Genomic DNA, 17,733 nt, shown 5'->3' on the forward strand with positions numbered 1-17,733 from the left:
CCTCGGAAGTTCTGGTCTTACGTTAAATCAGTAAGTGGCTCGAAACAGCATATCCAGACACTCCGGGATGATGATGGCATTGAAACAGAGGATGACACGCGTAAAGCTGAAATACTAAACACCTTTTTCCAAAGCTGTTTCACAGAGGAAGACCGCACTGCAGTTCCTTCTCTAAATCCTCGCACAAACGAAAAAATGGCTGACATCGAAATAAGTGTCCAAGGAATAGAAAAGCAACTGGAATCACTCAATAGAGGAAAGTCCACTGGACCTGACGGGATACCAATTCGATTCTACACAGAGTACGCGAAAGAACTTGCCCCCCTTCTAACAGCCGTGTACCGCAAGTCTCTAGAGGAACGGAGGGTTCCAAATGATTGGAAAAGAGCACAGGTAGTCCCAGTCTTCAAGAAGGGTCGTCGAGCAGATGCGCAAAACTATAGACCTATATCTCTGACGTCGATCTGTTGTAGAATTTTAGAACATGTTTTTTGCTCGAGTATCATGTCGTTTTTGGAAACCCAGAATCTACTATGTAGGAATCAACATGGATTCCGGAAAAAGAGATCGTGTGAGACCCAACTCGCTTTATTTGTTCATGAGACCCAGAAAATATTAGATACGGGCTCCCAGGCTAGATGCTATTTTTCTTGACTTCCGGAAGGCGTTCGATACAGTTCCGCACTGTCGCCTGATAAACAAAGTAAGAGCCTACGGAATATCAGACCAGCTATGTGGCTGGATTGAAGAGTTTTTAGCAAACAGAACACAGCATGTTGTTATCAATGGAGAGACGTCTACAGACGTTAAAGTAACCTCTGGCGTGCCACAGGGGAGTGTTATGGGACCATTGCTTTTCACAATATATATAAATGACCTAGTAGATAGTGTCGGAAGTTCCATGCGGCTTTTCGCGGATGATGCTGTAGTATACAGAGAAGTTGCAGCATTAGAAAATTGTAGCGAAATGCAGGAAGATCTGCAGCGGATAGGCACTTGGTGCAGGGAGTGGCAACTGTCCCTTAACATAGACAAATGTAATGTATTGCGAATACATAGAAAGAAGGATCCTTTATTGTATGATTATATGATAGCGGAACAAACACTGGTAGCAGTTACTTCTGTAAAATATCTGGGAGTATGCGTGCGGAACGATTTGAAGTGGAATGATCATATAAAATTAATTGTTGGTAAGGCGGGTACCAGGTTGAGATTCATTGGGAGAATGCTTAGAAAATGTAGTCCATCAACAAAGGAGGTGGCTTACAAAACACTCGTTCGACCTATACTTGAGTATTGCTCATCAGTGTGGGATCCGTACCAGATCGGTTTGACGGAGGAGATAGAGAAGATCCAAAGAAGAGCGGCGCGTTTCGTCACAGGGTTATTTGGTAACCGTGATAGCGTTACGGAGATGTTTAATAAACTCAAGTGGCAGACTCTGCAAGAGAGGCGCTCTGCATCGCGGTGTAGCTTGCTCGCCAGGTTTCGAGAGGGTGCGTTTCTGGATGAGGTATCGAATATATTGCTTCCCCCTACTTATACCTCCCGAGGAGATCACGAATGTAAAATTAGAGAGATTAGAGCGCGCACGGAGGCTTTCAAACAGTCGTTCTTCCCGCGAACCATTCGCGACTGGAACAGGAATGGGAGGTAATGGCAGTGGCACGTAAAGTGCCCTCCGCCACACGCCGTTGGGTGGCTTGCGGAGTATAAATGTAGATGTAGATAATGTAGATAGAGAGGTAAAAATTGACACACATGCTTGGAATGACATTTGGTTTTATTAGAACAAAAAAAAATACAAAAGTTCACAAAATGTCCGACAGATGGCGCTGGACAGGTAATAACTACTATCGTGACGGGTGAGAGGTACGCCGATATGGTACAGAATCGCATCATCCCCAGCCTGGCTGATAAACACCTGCTGGAACGTACGATGTTTAAGCAGGATGGCGCTCCACCCCATATTGCTAGACGCGTGAAAGATCTCTTGCGCGCGTCGTTTGGTGATGATCGTGTGCTCAGCCGCCACTTTCGTCATGCTTGGCCTCACAGGTCCCCAGACCTCAGTCCGTGCGATTATTGGCTTTGGGGTTACCTGAAGTCGCAAGTGTATCGTGATCGACCGACATCTCTAGGAATGCTGAAAGACAACATCCTACGCCAGTGCCTCATCATAGCTCTAGACATGCTTTACAGTGCTGTTCACAACATTATTCCTCGACTACAGCTATTGTTGAGGAATGATGGTGGACATATCGGGCATTTCCTGTAAAGAACATCATATTTGCTTTGTCTTACTTTCTTATGCTAATTATTGCTATTCTGATCAGATGAAGCGCCAATTGTCAGACATTTTTCGTACTTTTGTATTTTTTTGGTTCTAATAATGCCCCATGTCATTCCAAGCATGTGTGTCAATTTGTACCTCTCTATCTACATTATTCCGTGATTTATTCAGTTTTCAAATTTATACTGACTTTTTGATAACCCGGTGTATTGTCCCGTAATTCATTAACGCTACCGTGTATTCTGAAATCGCGTATTTTTAAGTAACATATGTTGTTGTTGTGGTCTTCAGTCCTGAGACTGGTTTGATGCAGCTCTCCATGCTACTCTATCCTGTGCAAGTTTCTTCAGCTCCCAGTACCTACTGCAACCTATATCCTTCTGAATCTGCTTAGTGTATTGATCTCTTGGTCTCCCTCTACGATTTTTACCCTCCACGCTGCCCTCCAATGCTAAATTTGTGATCCCTTGATGCCTCAAAACATGTCCTACCAACCGATCCCTTCTTCTAGTCAAGTTGTGCCACAAACTTCTCTTCTCCCCAATCCTATTCAATACCTCCTCATTAGTTATGTGATCTACCCACCCTATCTTCAGCATTCTTCTGTAGCACCACATTTCGAAAGCTTCTATTCTCTTCTTGTCCAAACTGGTTATCGTCCATGTTTCACTTCCATACATGGCTACACTCCATACAAATACTTTCAGAAGCGACTTCCTGACACTTAAATCTATCCTCGATGTTAACAAATTTCTCTTCTTCAGAAACGATTTCCTTGCCATTGCCAGTCTACATTTTATATCCTCTCTCCTTCGACCATCATCAGTTATTTTACTCCCTAAATAGCAAAACTCCTTTACTACTTTAAGTGTCTCATTTCCTAATCTAATCCCCCTCAGCATCAACCGATTTAATTTGACTACATTCCATTATCCTCGTTTTGCTTTTGTTGATTTTCATCTTATATCCTCCTTTCACGACACTGTCCATTCCGATCAACTGCTCTTCCAAGTCCTTTGCTGTCTCTGACAGAATTACAATGTCATCGGCGAACCTCAAAGTTTTTATTTCTTCTCCATGGATTTTAATACCTCCGAATTTTTCTTTTGTTTCCTTTACTGCTTGCTCAATATACAGATTGAATAACATCGGGGAGAGGCTACAACCCTGTCTCACTCCTTTCCCAACCACTGCTTCCCTTTCATGCCCCTCGACTCTTATAACTGCCATCTGGTTTCTGTACAAATTGTAAATAACCTTTCGCTCCCTGTATTTTACCCCTGCCACCTTCAGAATTTGAAAGAGAGTATTCCAGTTAACGTTGTCAAAAGCTTTCTCTAAATCTACAAATGCTAGAAACGTAGGTTTGCCTTTTCTTAATCTTTCTTCTAAGATAAGTCATAAGGTTAGTATTGCCTCACGTGTTCCAACATTTCTACGGAATCCAAACTGATCTTCCCCGAGGTCCGCTTCTACCAGTTTTTCCATTCGTCTGTAAAGAATTCGCGTTAGTATTTTGCAGCTGTGGCTTATTAAACTGATAGTTCGGTAATTTTCACATCTGTCAACACCTGCTTTCTTTGGAATTGGAATTATTATATTCTTCTTGAAGTCTGTGGGTATTTCGCCTGTCTCGTACATCTTGCTCACCAGATGGTAGAGTTTTGTCTGGCTCTCCCAAGGCTATCAGTAATTGCAATGGAATGTTGTCTACTCCCGGGGCCTTGTTTCGACTTAAGTCTTTCAGTGCTCTGTCAAACTCTTCACGCAGTATCTTATCTCCCATTTCATCTTCATCTACATCCTCTTCCATTTCCATAATATTGTCCTCAAGTACATCGCCCTTGTATAAACCCCCTATATACTCCTTCCACCTTTCTGCCTTTCCTTCTTTGCTTAGAACTGGGTTGCCATCTGAGCTCTTGATATTCATACAAGTGGTTCTCTTCTCCCCAAAGGTCTCTTTAATTTTCCTGTAGGCAGTATCTATCTTACCCCTAGTGAGACAAGCCTCTACATCCTTACATTTGTCCTCTAGCCATCCCTGCTTAGCCATTTTGCACTTCCTGTCGATCTCATTTTTGAGACGTTTGTATTCCTTTTTGCCTGCTTCATTTACTGCATTTTTATATTTTCTCCTTTCATCAGTTAAATTCAATATTTCTTCTGTTACCCAAGGATTTCTATTAACACTCGTCTTTTTACCTACTTGATCCTCTGCTGCCTTCACTACTTCATCCCTCAGAGCTACCCATTCTTCTTCTACTGTATTTCTTTCCCCCATTACTGTCAATTGTTCCCTTATGCTCTCCCTGAAACTCTGTACAACCTCTGGTTCTTTCAGTTTATCCAGGTCCCATCTCCTTAAATTCCCGCCTTTTTGCAGTTTCTTCAGTTTCAATCTGCAGTTCATAACCAATAGATTGTGGTCAGAATCCACATCTGCCCCTGGAAATGTCTTACAATTTAAAACCTGGTTCCTAAATCTCTGTCTTACCATTATGTAATCTATCTGGTACCTTTTAGTATCTCCAGGATTCTTCCAGGTATACAACCTTCTTTCATGATTCTTGAACCAAGTGTTAGCTATGATTAAGTTATGCTCTGTGCAAAATTCTACAAGGCGGCTTCCTCTTTCATTTCTCCCCCCAATCCACATTCACCTACTATGTTTCCTTCTCTCCCTTTTCCTACTGACGAATTCCAGTCACCCATGACTATTAAATTTTCGTCTCCCTTCACTACCTGAATAATTTCTTTTATCTCGTCATACATCTCATCAATTTCTTCATCATCTGCAGAGCTAGTTGGCACATAAACTTGTACTACTGTAGTAGGCATGGGCTTTGTGTCTATCTTGGCCACAATAATGCGTTCACTATGCTGTTTGTAGTAGCTAACCCGCACTCCTATTTTTTTATTCATTATTAAACCTACTCCTGCATTACCCCTATTTGATTTTGTATTTATAACGCTGTAATCACCTGACCAAAAGTCTTGTTCCTCCTGCCACCGAACTTCACTAATTCCCACTATATCTAACTTTAACCTATCCATTTCCCTTTTTAAATTTTCTAACCTACTTTCCCGATTAAGGGATCTGACATTCCACGCTCCGATCCGTAGAATGCCAGTTTTCTTTCTCCTGATAACGACGTCCTCTTGAGTAGTCCCCGCCCGGAGATCCGAATGGGGGACTATTTTACCTCCGGAATATTTTACCCAAGAGGACGCCATCATCATTTAATCATACAGTAAAGCAGCATGTCCTCGGGAAAAATTACGGCTGTAGTTTCCCCTTGCTTTCAGCCGTTCGCAGTACCAGCACAGCAAGGCCGTTTTGGTTATTGTTACAAGGCCAGATCAGTCCATAATCCAGACTGTTGCCCCTGCAACTACTCAAAAGGCTGCTGCCCCTCTTCAGGAACCACATGTTTATCTGGCCTCTCAACAGATACCCCTCCGTTGTGGTTGCACCTACGGTACGGTCATCTGTATCGCTGAGGCACGCAAGCCTCCCCACCAACGGCAAGGTCCATGGTTCATGGGGGGGGAAGTAACATATAGCATAACCAAATGTAGAACAAGTATGGACAATGAATAAGTTTTCAACTGCAAAGCTCACTGAAATCATTTATTCGTACAGATGACCGGTATCGGCGATTCTCTGTTGCTGTCTTTCGATCTATATTTATATCATTTTATAATCGCCTTATTCAGTACAGCAAGTGGTGCTACACAATGTACACTGAAGAGCCAAAGAAACTTGCGCACTTGCCTAATATCGCAGAAGTGCCTCAACACGACGTGGCATGGACCCGAATAATGTCTGAAGCAGTGCTGGAGGCAACTGACGCCATGAATCCTGTAGGGCTGTCCATAAACCGTAAGAGTACGAGGGGGTGAAGATCTTTTCTGAACAGCACGTTGCAAGGCATCCCAGATATGTTCAATAATGTTCATGTCTGGGGAGTTTGGTGGCCAGCGGAAATGTTTAAACTCTAGCGCCACTCTGTAGCAATTCTGGACGTGTGGGGTATCGCATTGTCCTGCTGGAATTGCCCAAGTCCGTCGGAATGCAAAATTGACATGAATGGATGCAGGTGATCAGACAGGATGCTTAGGTACGTGTCACCTGTTAGACTCGTATCTAGACGTATCAAGGATCCCATATCACTACAACTGCACACGGCCCACCCTATTACTGAGCCTCCACCAGCTTGAAAAGTCTCTGCTGACATGCAGGGTCCATGGATTCATGAGGTTGTTTCCATAACCGTACACGTCCATCCGCTCGATACAATTTGAAACGAGACTCGTCCGACCAGGCAACATGATTCCAGTCATCAATAGTCCAATGTCGTATTGACGAGCCAAGGCGAGGATACACGGGTGGACGATCGTCTCCGAAAGCCTATATCGATGATGTTTCGTTTCATGATTTGCACGCTGACACTTGTTAATGGCCCAGCACTGAAATCTGCAGCTGTTTGCAGAAGGATTGCACGTCTGTCACGTTGAACGATTCTCATCAGACTTCGTTAGTGCTGTTCTTGCAGGATCTTTTTCCGGCCGCAGCGATGTTGGGGATTTGTTGTTTGCCCGGATTTCTGATATTCACGATACACTCGTGAAATGATCGTATGGCAAAATCCCCACTTCATCGCTCCCTCGGAGGTACTGTGTCCCATCGCTCGTGCACCGACTATAACACCAAGTTCAAACTCACTTAAATCTTGATAACCAGCCATTGTAGCAGCAGTAACCGATCTACCAACTACGCCAGACACTTGTTATCTTACATAACCGTTGCCGACCGCAGCGCCATATTCTTGCTGTTTACATAGCTCTGTAATTGAATACGCGTACCTATACCAGTTTATTTGGCGCTTCAGTGTACATTGTCCCGTGTTTCATTAATGATCCCATATACACTCCTGGAAATTGAAATAAGAACACCGTGAATTCATTGTCCCAGGAAGGGGAAACTTTATTGACACATTCCTGGGGTCAGATACATCACATGATCACACTGACAAACCACAGGCACATAGACACAGGCAACAGAGCATGCACAATGTCGGCACTAGTACAGTGTATATCCACCTTTCGCAACAATGCAGGCTGCTATTCTCCCATGGAGATGATCATAGAGATACTGGATGTAGTCCTGTGGAACGGCTTGCCATGCCATTTCCACCTGGCGGCTCAGTTGGACCAGCGTTCGTGCTGGACGTGCAGACCGCGTGAGACGACGCTTCATCCAGTCCCAAACATGCTCAATGGGGGACAGATCCGGAGATCTTGCTGACCAGGGTAGTTGACTTACACCTTCTAGAGCACGTTGGGTGGCACGGGATACATGCGGACGCGCATTGTCCTGTTGGAACAGCAAGTTCCCTTGCCGGTCTAGGAATGGTAGAACGATGGGTTCGATGACGGTTTGGATGTACCGTGCACTATTCAGTGTCCCCTCGACGATCACCAGTGGTGTATGGCCAGTGTAGGAGATCGCTCCCCACACCATGATGCCGGGTGTTGGCCCTGTGTGCCTCGGTCGTATGCAGTCCTGATTGTGGCGCTCACCTGCACGGCGCCAAACACGCATACGACCATCATTGGCACCAAGGCAGAAGCGACTCTCATCGCTGAAGACGACACGTGTCCATTCGTCCCTCCATTCACGCCTGTCGCGACACCACTGGAGGCGGGCTGCACGATGTTGGGGTGTGAGCGGAAGACGGCCTAACGGTGTGCGGGACCGTAGCCCATCTTCATGGAGACGGTTGCGAATGGTCCTTGCCGATACCCCAGGAGCAACAGTGTCCCTAATTTGCTGGGAAGTGGCGGTGCGCTCCCCTACGGCACTGCATAGGATCCTACGGTCTTGGCGTGCATCCGTGCGTCACTGCGGTCCGGTCCCAGGTCGACGGGCACGTGCATCTTCCGCCGACCACTGGCGACAACATCGATGTACTGTGGAGACCTCACGCCCCACGTGTTGAGCAATTCGGCGGTACGTCCACCCGGCCTCCCGCATGCCCACTATACGCCCTCGCTCAAAGTCCGTCAACTGCACATACGGTTCACGTCCACGCTGTCGCGGCATGCTACCAGTGTTAAAGACTGCGATGGAGCTCCGTATGCCACGGCAAACTGGCTGACACTGACGGCGGCAGTGCACAAATGCTGCGCAGCTAGCGCCATTCGACGGCCAACACCGCGGTTCCTGGTGTGTCCGCTGTGCCGTGCGTGTGATCATTGCTTGTACAGCCCTCTCGCAGTGTCCGGAGCAAGTATGGTGGGTCTGACACACTGGTGTCAATGTGTTCTTTTTTCCATTTCCAGGAGTGTATTCAGAAATAGCGTATTTTAAACTAATGTGTAGCATAACCAAATGTAGAACAACTGTGGACAGTGAATAAATTTTCAGCTGCAAAGACCACTAATTATTTTTATTCATACAGATGACCGGTTTCGGCAATTCTCTGTTGCCGTCTTTGGCTCAAATGGCTCTGGGCACTATGGGATTTAACTTCTGAGGTCATCAGTCTCCTAGAACTTAGAACTACTTAAACCTAACTAACCTAAGAACATCACACACATCCATGCCCAAGGCAGGATACGAACCTGCGACCGTAGCGGTTTCAGACTGTAGCGCCTAGAACAGCTCAGCCTGCCGTCTTTGGATCTATATTTACATCATTACATAATCTCGTCTTTCAGTGCGGTAAGTGGTTCTACACAATGTATATTCATGTTGGCATCATGAGCTATACTAAAAGGCGGCATGTTAGTTTTAAAATAATAGCGGTGTCCCTACATATGATTGCACCAATTACAAGCGCCCACATTCATGCATGTGAGCACTTTTAATTAGGACAATACTAGTGTTTACATAGCTGTTACTTTGAAACTGACATGCCGATTTCTAGTATAGCTCACAATGCCAACATGGACATACAGGGTGACAATTATTGAACGATATGAAGAAAGAACATAAATTAATTACTAACTGCAGCGTGCAGACACTTAATTCAACATGTAAACGTCAGTACAGATATTTGGATTTAGTTTATGACATGTATGATATATTTGCCTTCACTGGCGATGATGTGGCGCAGACGAATAGAGAAATTCTGCTTCACCCGCTGAAGTGTCGGAACATCGATGCTGTCGATGACCTCCTGAATGGGTGTTTTTAGCTCAGCAATGGTTTTGAGATTATTGCTGTACACTTCATCTTTAATATAGCTCCACAAAAAGGGGTCGCACGCGTTTCATGGGATGGATATGGCGGCCAACTGAGGCCAATGGAAGTGGCCTCTGGGTACCCCAGAACCAGAATGCGGTCCCCAAAGTGCTCCTCCAGGAAATCAAGTACCTTTTTGATCACCCGGTACGTCTGTATGTATTTTGTCAGGACAATGGGACACTTGAGCTAAATAAGGGACAATCCCAAAAAATATGAGACGTCTGGTGTTTAACGTAGTTGTGTACCTGTACAAGACGAAAGCATCGTACAGGAAGGCGGCGCCAGCACTGCCTCCACCAGTTCTGGCTCTGGCCCGAGCGCGCAGGCGCAGCCGGAGCAGGTGGGCGCTGTAGGCCAGCTCGAAGCGGTAGCGGTAGCAGAGCGCCGCGGCGGCCAGCGGCAGCGCGGCCACGGCCGCTAGTCCCAGCGCCAGCGCGAGCACCGGCCGCGGCTCCTCTACTGGGGCCCGGCAGTCCTCCGGGCTGGAGGGCGCCGCGCCCACCGACAAGCCGGCGACTACGGCCGGGGTGGCGCAGCGCAGCTCCGTGGCGGCCGCGGCCAGCCCGCCGACGCGCACCTCCACCGCCGTGCCCAGCAGCCACTCCTGCAGCTCCACCAGCGGGCAGCCCCGGCAGTGCAGCGGGTTGCCGCCCAGGTCCGCCAGCTGCACGCGGTCCAGCACCCGCAGCATGCTCGAGCTCAGCACGCTCACCTTGTTATACGACACGTTCAGCTTCTCCACGCACCTGCACGTGGAACAGCTGCTCATTCCCCCTCCCCAAAATCTACTTCTGCTGAACTAGTCAATGGGAAAGGGGCGAAGATTCTCCACCTACTACACAGTTGAAATTGATACAACGAAAATTGTTTTAGCTTCAGTGGACTGAAAGTAACAGCCAACCAGCTGCTAAATACAGATTTATTAACTCTACCCCATGCCTTTGACAGCTTTTAAACTGTATTCTTCAGGAGATATTGTATGTAGAATAATATTATCTATGTTGTGGTGTGCATACTGTAAGACCTTCGGTACACACACCAGCAGATTATTTGACTTGTCGCTCTAGCGTAGTAGGCGAGTGTCAGCAATATGTCTCGTGGTCTTATCATGGCGTGTTTATCTTCTGCCGTTAGGTCAGACGATAGAAATGCCACTTGCACGCTTAGAGTAGCAGATTGATGGCGACCAACTTTAAACAGAACTTGATTAATTTTCACGCACAGTTATTAAAATAATAACAAGCATATAAATAACTTAACTTGGTTCTGGATGCTGTTTACAATTGACAATCTGAAGTTCCTTTGATCTTGGTATGTTAATCTTATTCTCACATATCTCTGATCCTTGACAAAGTGTCTATACATTTATCTTCGTTGCTATGTACAGTAATATGATAATCTTATTAGGCGCAGACTGAAACTTGACTATAGACTGGTACAGATTAATGCGGACTGGTACAGACTGGTGCAGACAAATGCAGACTGACTAATCGGAGGTCTGTACACTCGTTATAATACCTCGAGCGTTCAGGTATCACTGCGCGAGTGTGATCCGCGAGGAGAAAAGGTTCTACATTAGCAGCAATCTCATTGGCTGCGTTACATATTAATACGCGGATCGGCGGAAGCAGAATTTGGTCCGTCTCTATGGCAGCGCCATCTCGTAGTGCGGAGACGGACGAGCGCTGCGCCTGCGCTGTTGTGCTTAGCGGAGCGCGCTCTAGTGGCAAAGTTGTGTACGCCCTGACTAAGTGGAACTATGTACACAACATATGTCCAGTGTGGGAGTCGCTGACTCTGATAGTACATGTAGATGTCCTTCACTTAATCACCATGTAAAATATATGGTTTAAAAGTAGTACCTCCGTACTGTTGAGCTTTGCATTAAAATTTTCAAAATACACTACTGGCCATTAAAATTGCTACACCACGAAGTTGACGTGCTACAGACGCGAAATTTAACCGACAGGAAGACGGTGCTGTGATATTCAAATAATTAGCTTTTCAGAGCATTCACACAAGGTTGGCACCGGTGGCGACACCTACAACGTGCTGACATGAGGAAAGTTTCCAACCGATTTCTCATACACAAACAGCAGTTGACCGGCGTTGCCTGGTGAAACGTTGTTGTGATGCCTCGTGTAAGGAGGAGAAATGCGTACCAAAACGTTTCCGATTTTGATAAACGTCGGATTGTAGCCTATCGCGATTGCACTTTATCGAATCGCGACATTGCTGCTCGCGTCGGTCGAAATCCAATGACTGTTAGCAGAATATGGAATCGGTGGGTTGAGGAGGGTAATACGGAACGCCGTGCTGGATCCCAACGGCCTCGTATCACGAGCTGTCGAAATGACAGGCATCTTATCCGCATGGCTGTAACGGATCGTGCAGCCACGTCTCGATCCCTGAATCAACAGATGGGGACGTTTGCAAGACAACAACCATCTGCACGAACAGTTCGACGACGTTTGCAGCAGCATGGACTATCACCTCGGAGACCGTGGCTGCGGTTACCCTTGACGCTGCATCACAGACAGGAGCGCCTGCGATGGTGTACTCAACGACGAACCTGGGTGCACGAATGGAAAAACGTCTTTTTTTCGGATGAATCCAGATTCTGTTTACAGCATCATGATGGTCGCATCCATGTTTGGCGACATCACGGTGAACGCACATTGGAAGCGTGTATTCGTCATCCTCATACTGGCATATCACTCGGCGTGATGGTATGGGGTGCCATTGGTTACACGTCTCGGTCATCTCTTGTTCGCATTGACGGCACTTTGAATAGTGGACGTTACATTTCAGATGTGTTACGACCCGTGGCTCTACCCTTCATTCGATCCCTGCGAAACCCTACATTTCAACAGGATAATGCACGGCGGCATGTTTCAGGTCCTGTACGGGCATTTCTGGATGCAGAAAATCTTCGACTGCTACCCTGGCCAGCATATTCTCGAGATCTCTCACCAATTGAAAACGTCTGGTCAATAGTGGCCGAGCAACTGGCTCGTCACAATACGCCAGTCACTACTCTTGATGAACTGTGGTATCATGTTGAAGCTGCATGGGCAGCTGTACCTGTACGCTGCATCCAAGCTCTGTTTGACTCAATGCCCAGGCGTATCAAGGCCATTATTACGGCCAGAGGTGCTTGTTCTGGGTACTGATTTCTCAGGATCTATGACCCAAATTGCGTGAAAATGTAATCATATGTCAGTTCTAGTATAATATATTTGTCCAGTGAATACCCGTTTATCATCTGCATTTCTTCTTGGTGTAGCAATTTTAATGGCCAGTAGTGTATCACACATTTGACATTAGTTCCAACGAAATGTAGTGTGCCACTTCACAGATTTGTGGTGAAAATCAATAAAACCCACAAAGTACAGGGACAGATTCCCGACTGGAAATCGAGGAAAAAAGTTCTATGAACATCTGTCCGGAAATACATCGTTGCCACGGTACATGGCGATGACGAATGACAGTTCCTTTGAAATGGTTCAAATGGCTCTGAGCACTATGGGACTTAACATCTATGGTCATCAGTCTCCTAGAACTTAGAACTACTTAAACCTAACTAACCTAAGGACACCACGTACATCCATGCCCCAGGCAGGATTCGAACCTGCGACCGTAGCTGTCGCGCGGTTCCGGACTGAGCGCCTAGAACCGCGAGACCACCGCGGCCGGCACAGTTCCTCTGACCGCACGCCGTGTGTTCCTTGTGTGTTGCGAGCTGTGTGATTGACGCAGCGTACTGTAAGCAGCAAAATGGTTCCGTATTCACGTCAGGAACAAGTCGAGATGTGTCTTCTAGCAATACACACATCAAAAGATGTTTTGCATCACCTCGGTTCCGAGAGTTCCGGAACCTGTACAGAAAATTGGAATAGAGATCAATATAAACATCATTTCCGTCCTTTTTAATGCTCATGAAAACGACACATTGCATTTCGTACCAGCTTACAGCGAGACCTTCAGAGTTGATTCTCCAGATTGCTGTACACACCGGTACTTCTAATACTCTAATACCCAGTAGCACGTCCTCTTGCACTGATAGATGCCTCCATTCGTCATGGCATACTATCCATAAGTTCATCAAGGCACTGTAGGTCCAGATTGTCCCACTCCTCAACGGCGATTCGGACATCCCTCAGAGTGGTTGGTGGATCACGTCGTCCATAAACAGCCCTTTTCAATCTTTTCCAGGCATTTTCGATAGGGTTCATGTCTGGAGAACATGCTGGCCACTCTAGTCGAGCGAAGTCGTTATCCTGAAGGAAGTCATTCACGAGATGTGCACGACGGTGGCGCGAATTGTCTTCCATGAAGACGAATGCCTCGCCAATATGTTGCGATATGGTTGCATTATCGCTCAGAGGATAGCATTCACGTATCGTACATCCGTTACGGCGCCTTCCATGACTACCAGCGGCGCACGTCGGCCCCACATAATGCCACCCCAAAACAGCAGGGAACCTCCACCTTGCTGCACTCGCTGGACAGTGTGTCTAATGCGTTCAGCCTGACTGGGTTGCCTCCAAACACGTCTCCGACGATTGTCTGGTTGAAGGTATATGCGACACTTATTAGTGAAGAGAACGTGATGCCAATCCTGAGCGGTCCGTTCGGCATGTTGTTGGGCCCATGTGTACCGCGCTGCATGGTGTCGTGGTTGCATAGATGGGCCTCGCCGTCGACGTCGGGAGTGAAGTTGCGCATCATGCAGCCTACTGCGCAAAAGTTTGAGTCGTAACACGACGTCCTGTGGCTGCACGAAAAGCATTATTCAACATGGTGATGTTGCTGTCAGGGTTCTTCCGAGCCATAATCCGTAGGTAGCGCTCATCCGCTGTAGTAGTAGCCCATGGGCGGCCTGAGCGAGGCATTCCATCGACAGTTCCTGCCTCTCTGTATCTCCTCCATGTCCGAACAACATCGCTTTGGTTCACTCCGAGACGCCTGGACGCCTCCCTTGTTCAGAGCTTGGCACAAAGTAACAATGCGGACGCTATCGAACCGCGGAATTGACCGTCTAGGTATGGTTGAACTACAGACAACACGAGCCGTGTACCTCCTTCCTGGTGGAATGACTGAAACTGATCGGCTGTCGGACCCCATCTGTCTAATGGGCGCTGCTCATGCATGGTTGTTTACATCTTTGGGCGGGTTTAGTGACACCTCTGAACAGTTAAAGGGACTGTGTCTGTGATACAATAGCCACAATCAACCTCTGTCTTCAGGAGCTTTGGGAAGCGGGGTGATGCAAAACTGTTTATTGTGTGTGTAGATACATGCCGATATACTCCTACCGTTTATTCGGCGTAGGAATTTGTTCCTGCTCATGCAACAGCAAGAGAAGAAGCTGTAATTCAGATCACCGAGGATAATGACGCGACTGAAGATTGTGGTCCAGCGAAGGAAACGTAACAACCTGTGGGAGATGGCTAAAAGTCTGTCGCAAGCGAGCACAACCATTTCAGATATGCGCTGAGCCAGTCACTTGACAGAAACAAGCGGTGGGCCAAAAATAGGAAATCTTCTCCTCATCACCTTTGGACAATGATCTTGAACAGAAAAAGATGACTAAGGAGGAGAAGGAAAACCGAAAGGAGGAGAGAGAAACAAAACAGGGTCATCTCCTTTAAAACGAAAATTGTTCGTAGCTTCTGAGAAAACTGATTCCAAAAAAGAAAATTGATTTTCTCAGGATTTGGATGTGATTTTGTTACTGTATACAGTATAATGAATGATGAGGTGAGGACGTTATCTCTGACACCACTGCGAACTCTTGCCCCAGCGAATTCGTACACTAATCTGTCTGCACGCTTTTGATGTCCAACTGCTATTGTGTCTGTTTTAAGAGTGAAAATGCAGGTGCTTGGATTACAATGAAATATTAAATGGGTTTTGATAGTTTTCCTTAATTGCGTACACCCAGCCAAACCTCGCTATGTTTAGCAGTGAGATAAAGGTCTAGTTGATCTGTGGAATAATTTTAGTCATAGAGTTTGTAGGAGTATTTGTGCACGTATTTATCTACTTCCTTGAGGGACTAACTTCGTGTTTCATGATTTCGCCATGGTTATTTATTTAAATTTATGGCTGGATGTCCTTCCTGTCACCTAAGTCGTCAGGTATGATGAGGGAAGGAGATCACGTGTGCTACCTGTCTGCAGATCATATAAACTTTGATCTGTATTTTAAGTGTTTGTGTATCACGTTTCATTAGGCGGCGATTGACATTCCGACGGCATTTGCCTAAACAACGGTAGGGAACCATCGGAAAACCACACATTGGTTTCTCGGTGTACAGACCTTAATCTCTTGTACAAACTCGATGCCAGTCTGGCTTAGCAGCCGGTTTTGTAAGCTAATAAACGACACAGTAACCTGAACGAACAAGCGGTAAGTACTTGCTGTGTGTGTATGAGGCGGAAGATGCAGCGGGATAGGCGTCATAATACTGTATGATTGTTTATTGTGGACAGAAATATACGCCAAACGTAGAGTATGTGCTTAATTAGTGATAAACAAAGGTTACCCGTAACAAAAATATGTCTGAAATGGCCGAGGGTAGTTCCAACAGGAGATGGAGCACAGGCAAATTGTGCGAATCGATTAATTGCATTCGCAAAAGATTTTAATTGGTCTGAAAATAATGCTCAGCTAATGCCGCCATTTGTATATGCATCGTTCGGAATTTACATGCAAAAACAAACACCCTTAAATAATTCCAGACTGGGTACACCGGAGTATGGGACCTTGGACTATGAAAAGTTTTACCCGTTTGAAAAAATCTTGATTCGTTTGGATTGTACGTGCGAAAGACATGTTTTTGTGTGACGTTTTTGAAGCGCGCAACTTCTAACTTTAAACTTGTACAAATCTGTTCAATCTCTGAATGAAGGAAGATAAACGGACAAAATCAAAGCGATTTTTTTTAATACAATAGACCTTATCCGTTGTCTAAATACGATCGTTTAAAGACAAGCTAAATTTACAACGTAAAATTCGTTCTTAAGTGAACTGAATGCGCGGAAACGGTTTAAAGTGCATCAAATAAATAGAAAATACATTGTAATAATAAAACTCCAAACGCACTTTGAAAAATATAGGTGACGTGTTTTACGCCGACACTTCTGTGTTTCAAACTTGTGGGAATCGGTTCAGATTTTGTAGGAAGGTAGAAAAGTACATGTAGTTCATGGCCATCCTGTAATTTTGTGAAAGCTTTATCCGTTGACACGATATAAGCAACCTGGTTCAAAAGACAATAAAAAACCTGTACCGGAATAGTCGTTGCCAGAGTCAACAAGATCTACATCGGTTGCCAAGCTGTGGCTGTCTAATGCCAGAATTAAGGTAAAGTAAAAGTTGGGAACCAGACTCAAAACTGCTCCTATCGTAGCACAAAAAAACGAATTTGTTGTGGGCAGAGTTAGAGATTTAAAAGAACGGAACTAGCTTTTAAACTAATTTGGCAGTTTGAAACACATTTAAATCAAAACATCTTGACACATTCGCGCTTTTTTACGAGTTAACCCTACTTCCCCAGCGCAGTGAGCGCTCCTAGACTCACCCTCAATTACATGTGTGGTGAGGCGTGTAAGAACAAATAGACATAGATTTATATGCTCCTGGAGAGCGGGCTGCAGCTACAATAGAAAGTAACCCAGATTGGAGATACAGACAGCCCATACTTTAATGACTGTTTCATCCACCTAAATGGTTGTTCTGATTATTTGTGGGATGGGAAAGATATTTTTGTTTTTCATGAGAGGCTAAAACAACAGTTTGTAAATGTGACGTAATATCACAGTTTTTCCAATGCTTAAACATATTTGACTGGAAACGCAATGCTATAATCAAAAATGATTTATTTTTCTTTTGCATTCCTGGACTCTTCTCGTAGTTCTTTCATCCACATGTTCCATCAGACTTATGCAATATTCGACAGGTATTTTTTTTCCATCCAGTTTAGGGTTATCAGTAAGGAGAACACAATTTTCATTTCAGAACACACCTTTCCATCAAATACACTGGCTTCACCACTTTCTTTCTGTAGAGAAAATGGCTTCCCCCCAGAGTCTTGCTTGCTGCTTATTTTCTAGCGTGCGGATGTAGAGAAGATTCAATGACAAGCGGCGCGTTTCGTCTCGGGATCGTGTACTTGGCG

At 45.6% G+C, this 17,733-nt stretch overlaps 1 protein-coding gene across 1 annotated transcript in view; it reads right to left on the reverse strand.

Moving 5' to 3' along the window:
• LOC126457472 (toll-like receptor 2) overlaps nucleotides 1-17,733 on the reverse strand; it is a 143,275-nt gene that overhangs the window by 42,019 nt on the left and 83,523 nt on the right. Inside the window, exon 4 of the mRNA XM_050093764.1 lies at nucleotides 9,794-10,294. Coding sequence (XP_049949721.1) covers nucleotides 9,794-10,294 — 501 coding nt within the window. The remainder of the gene's footprint in view (nucleotides 1-9,793; nucleotides 10,295-17,733) is intronic.

This window comes from Schistocerca serialis, chromosome 2 (assembly GCF_023864345.2).
Source record: "Schistocerca serialis cubense isolate TAMUIC-IGC-003099 chromosome 2, iqSchSeri2.2, whole genome shotgun sequence".
Classification (NCBI taxonomy): domain Eukaryota; kingdom Metazoa; phylum Arthropoda; class Insecta; order Orthoptera; family Acrididae; genus Schistocerca; species Schistocerca serialis.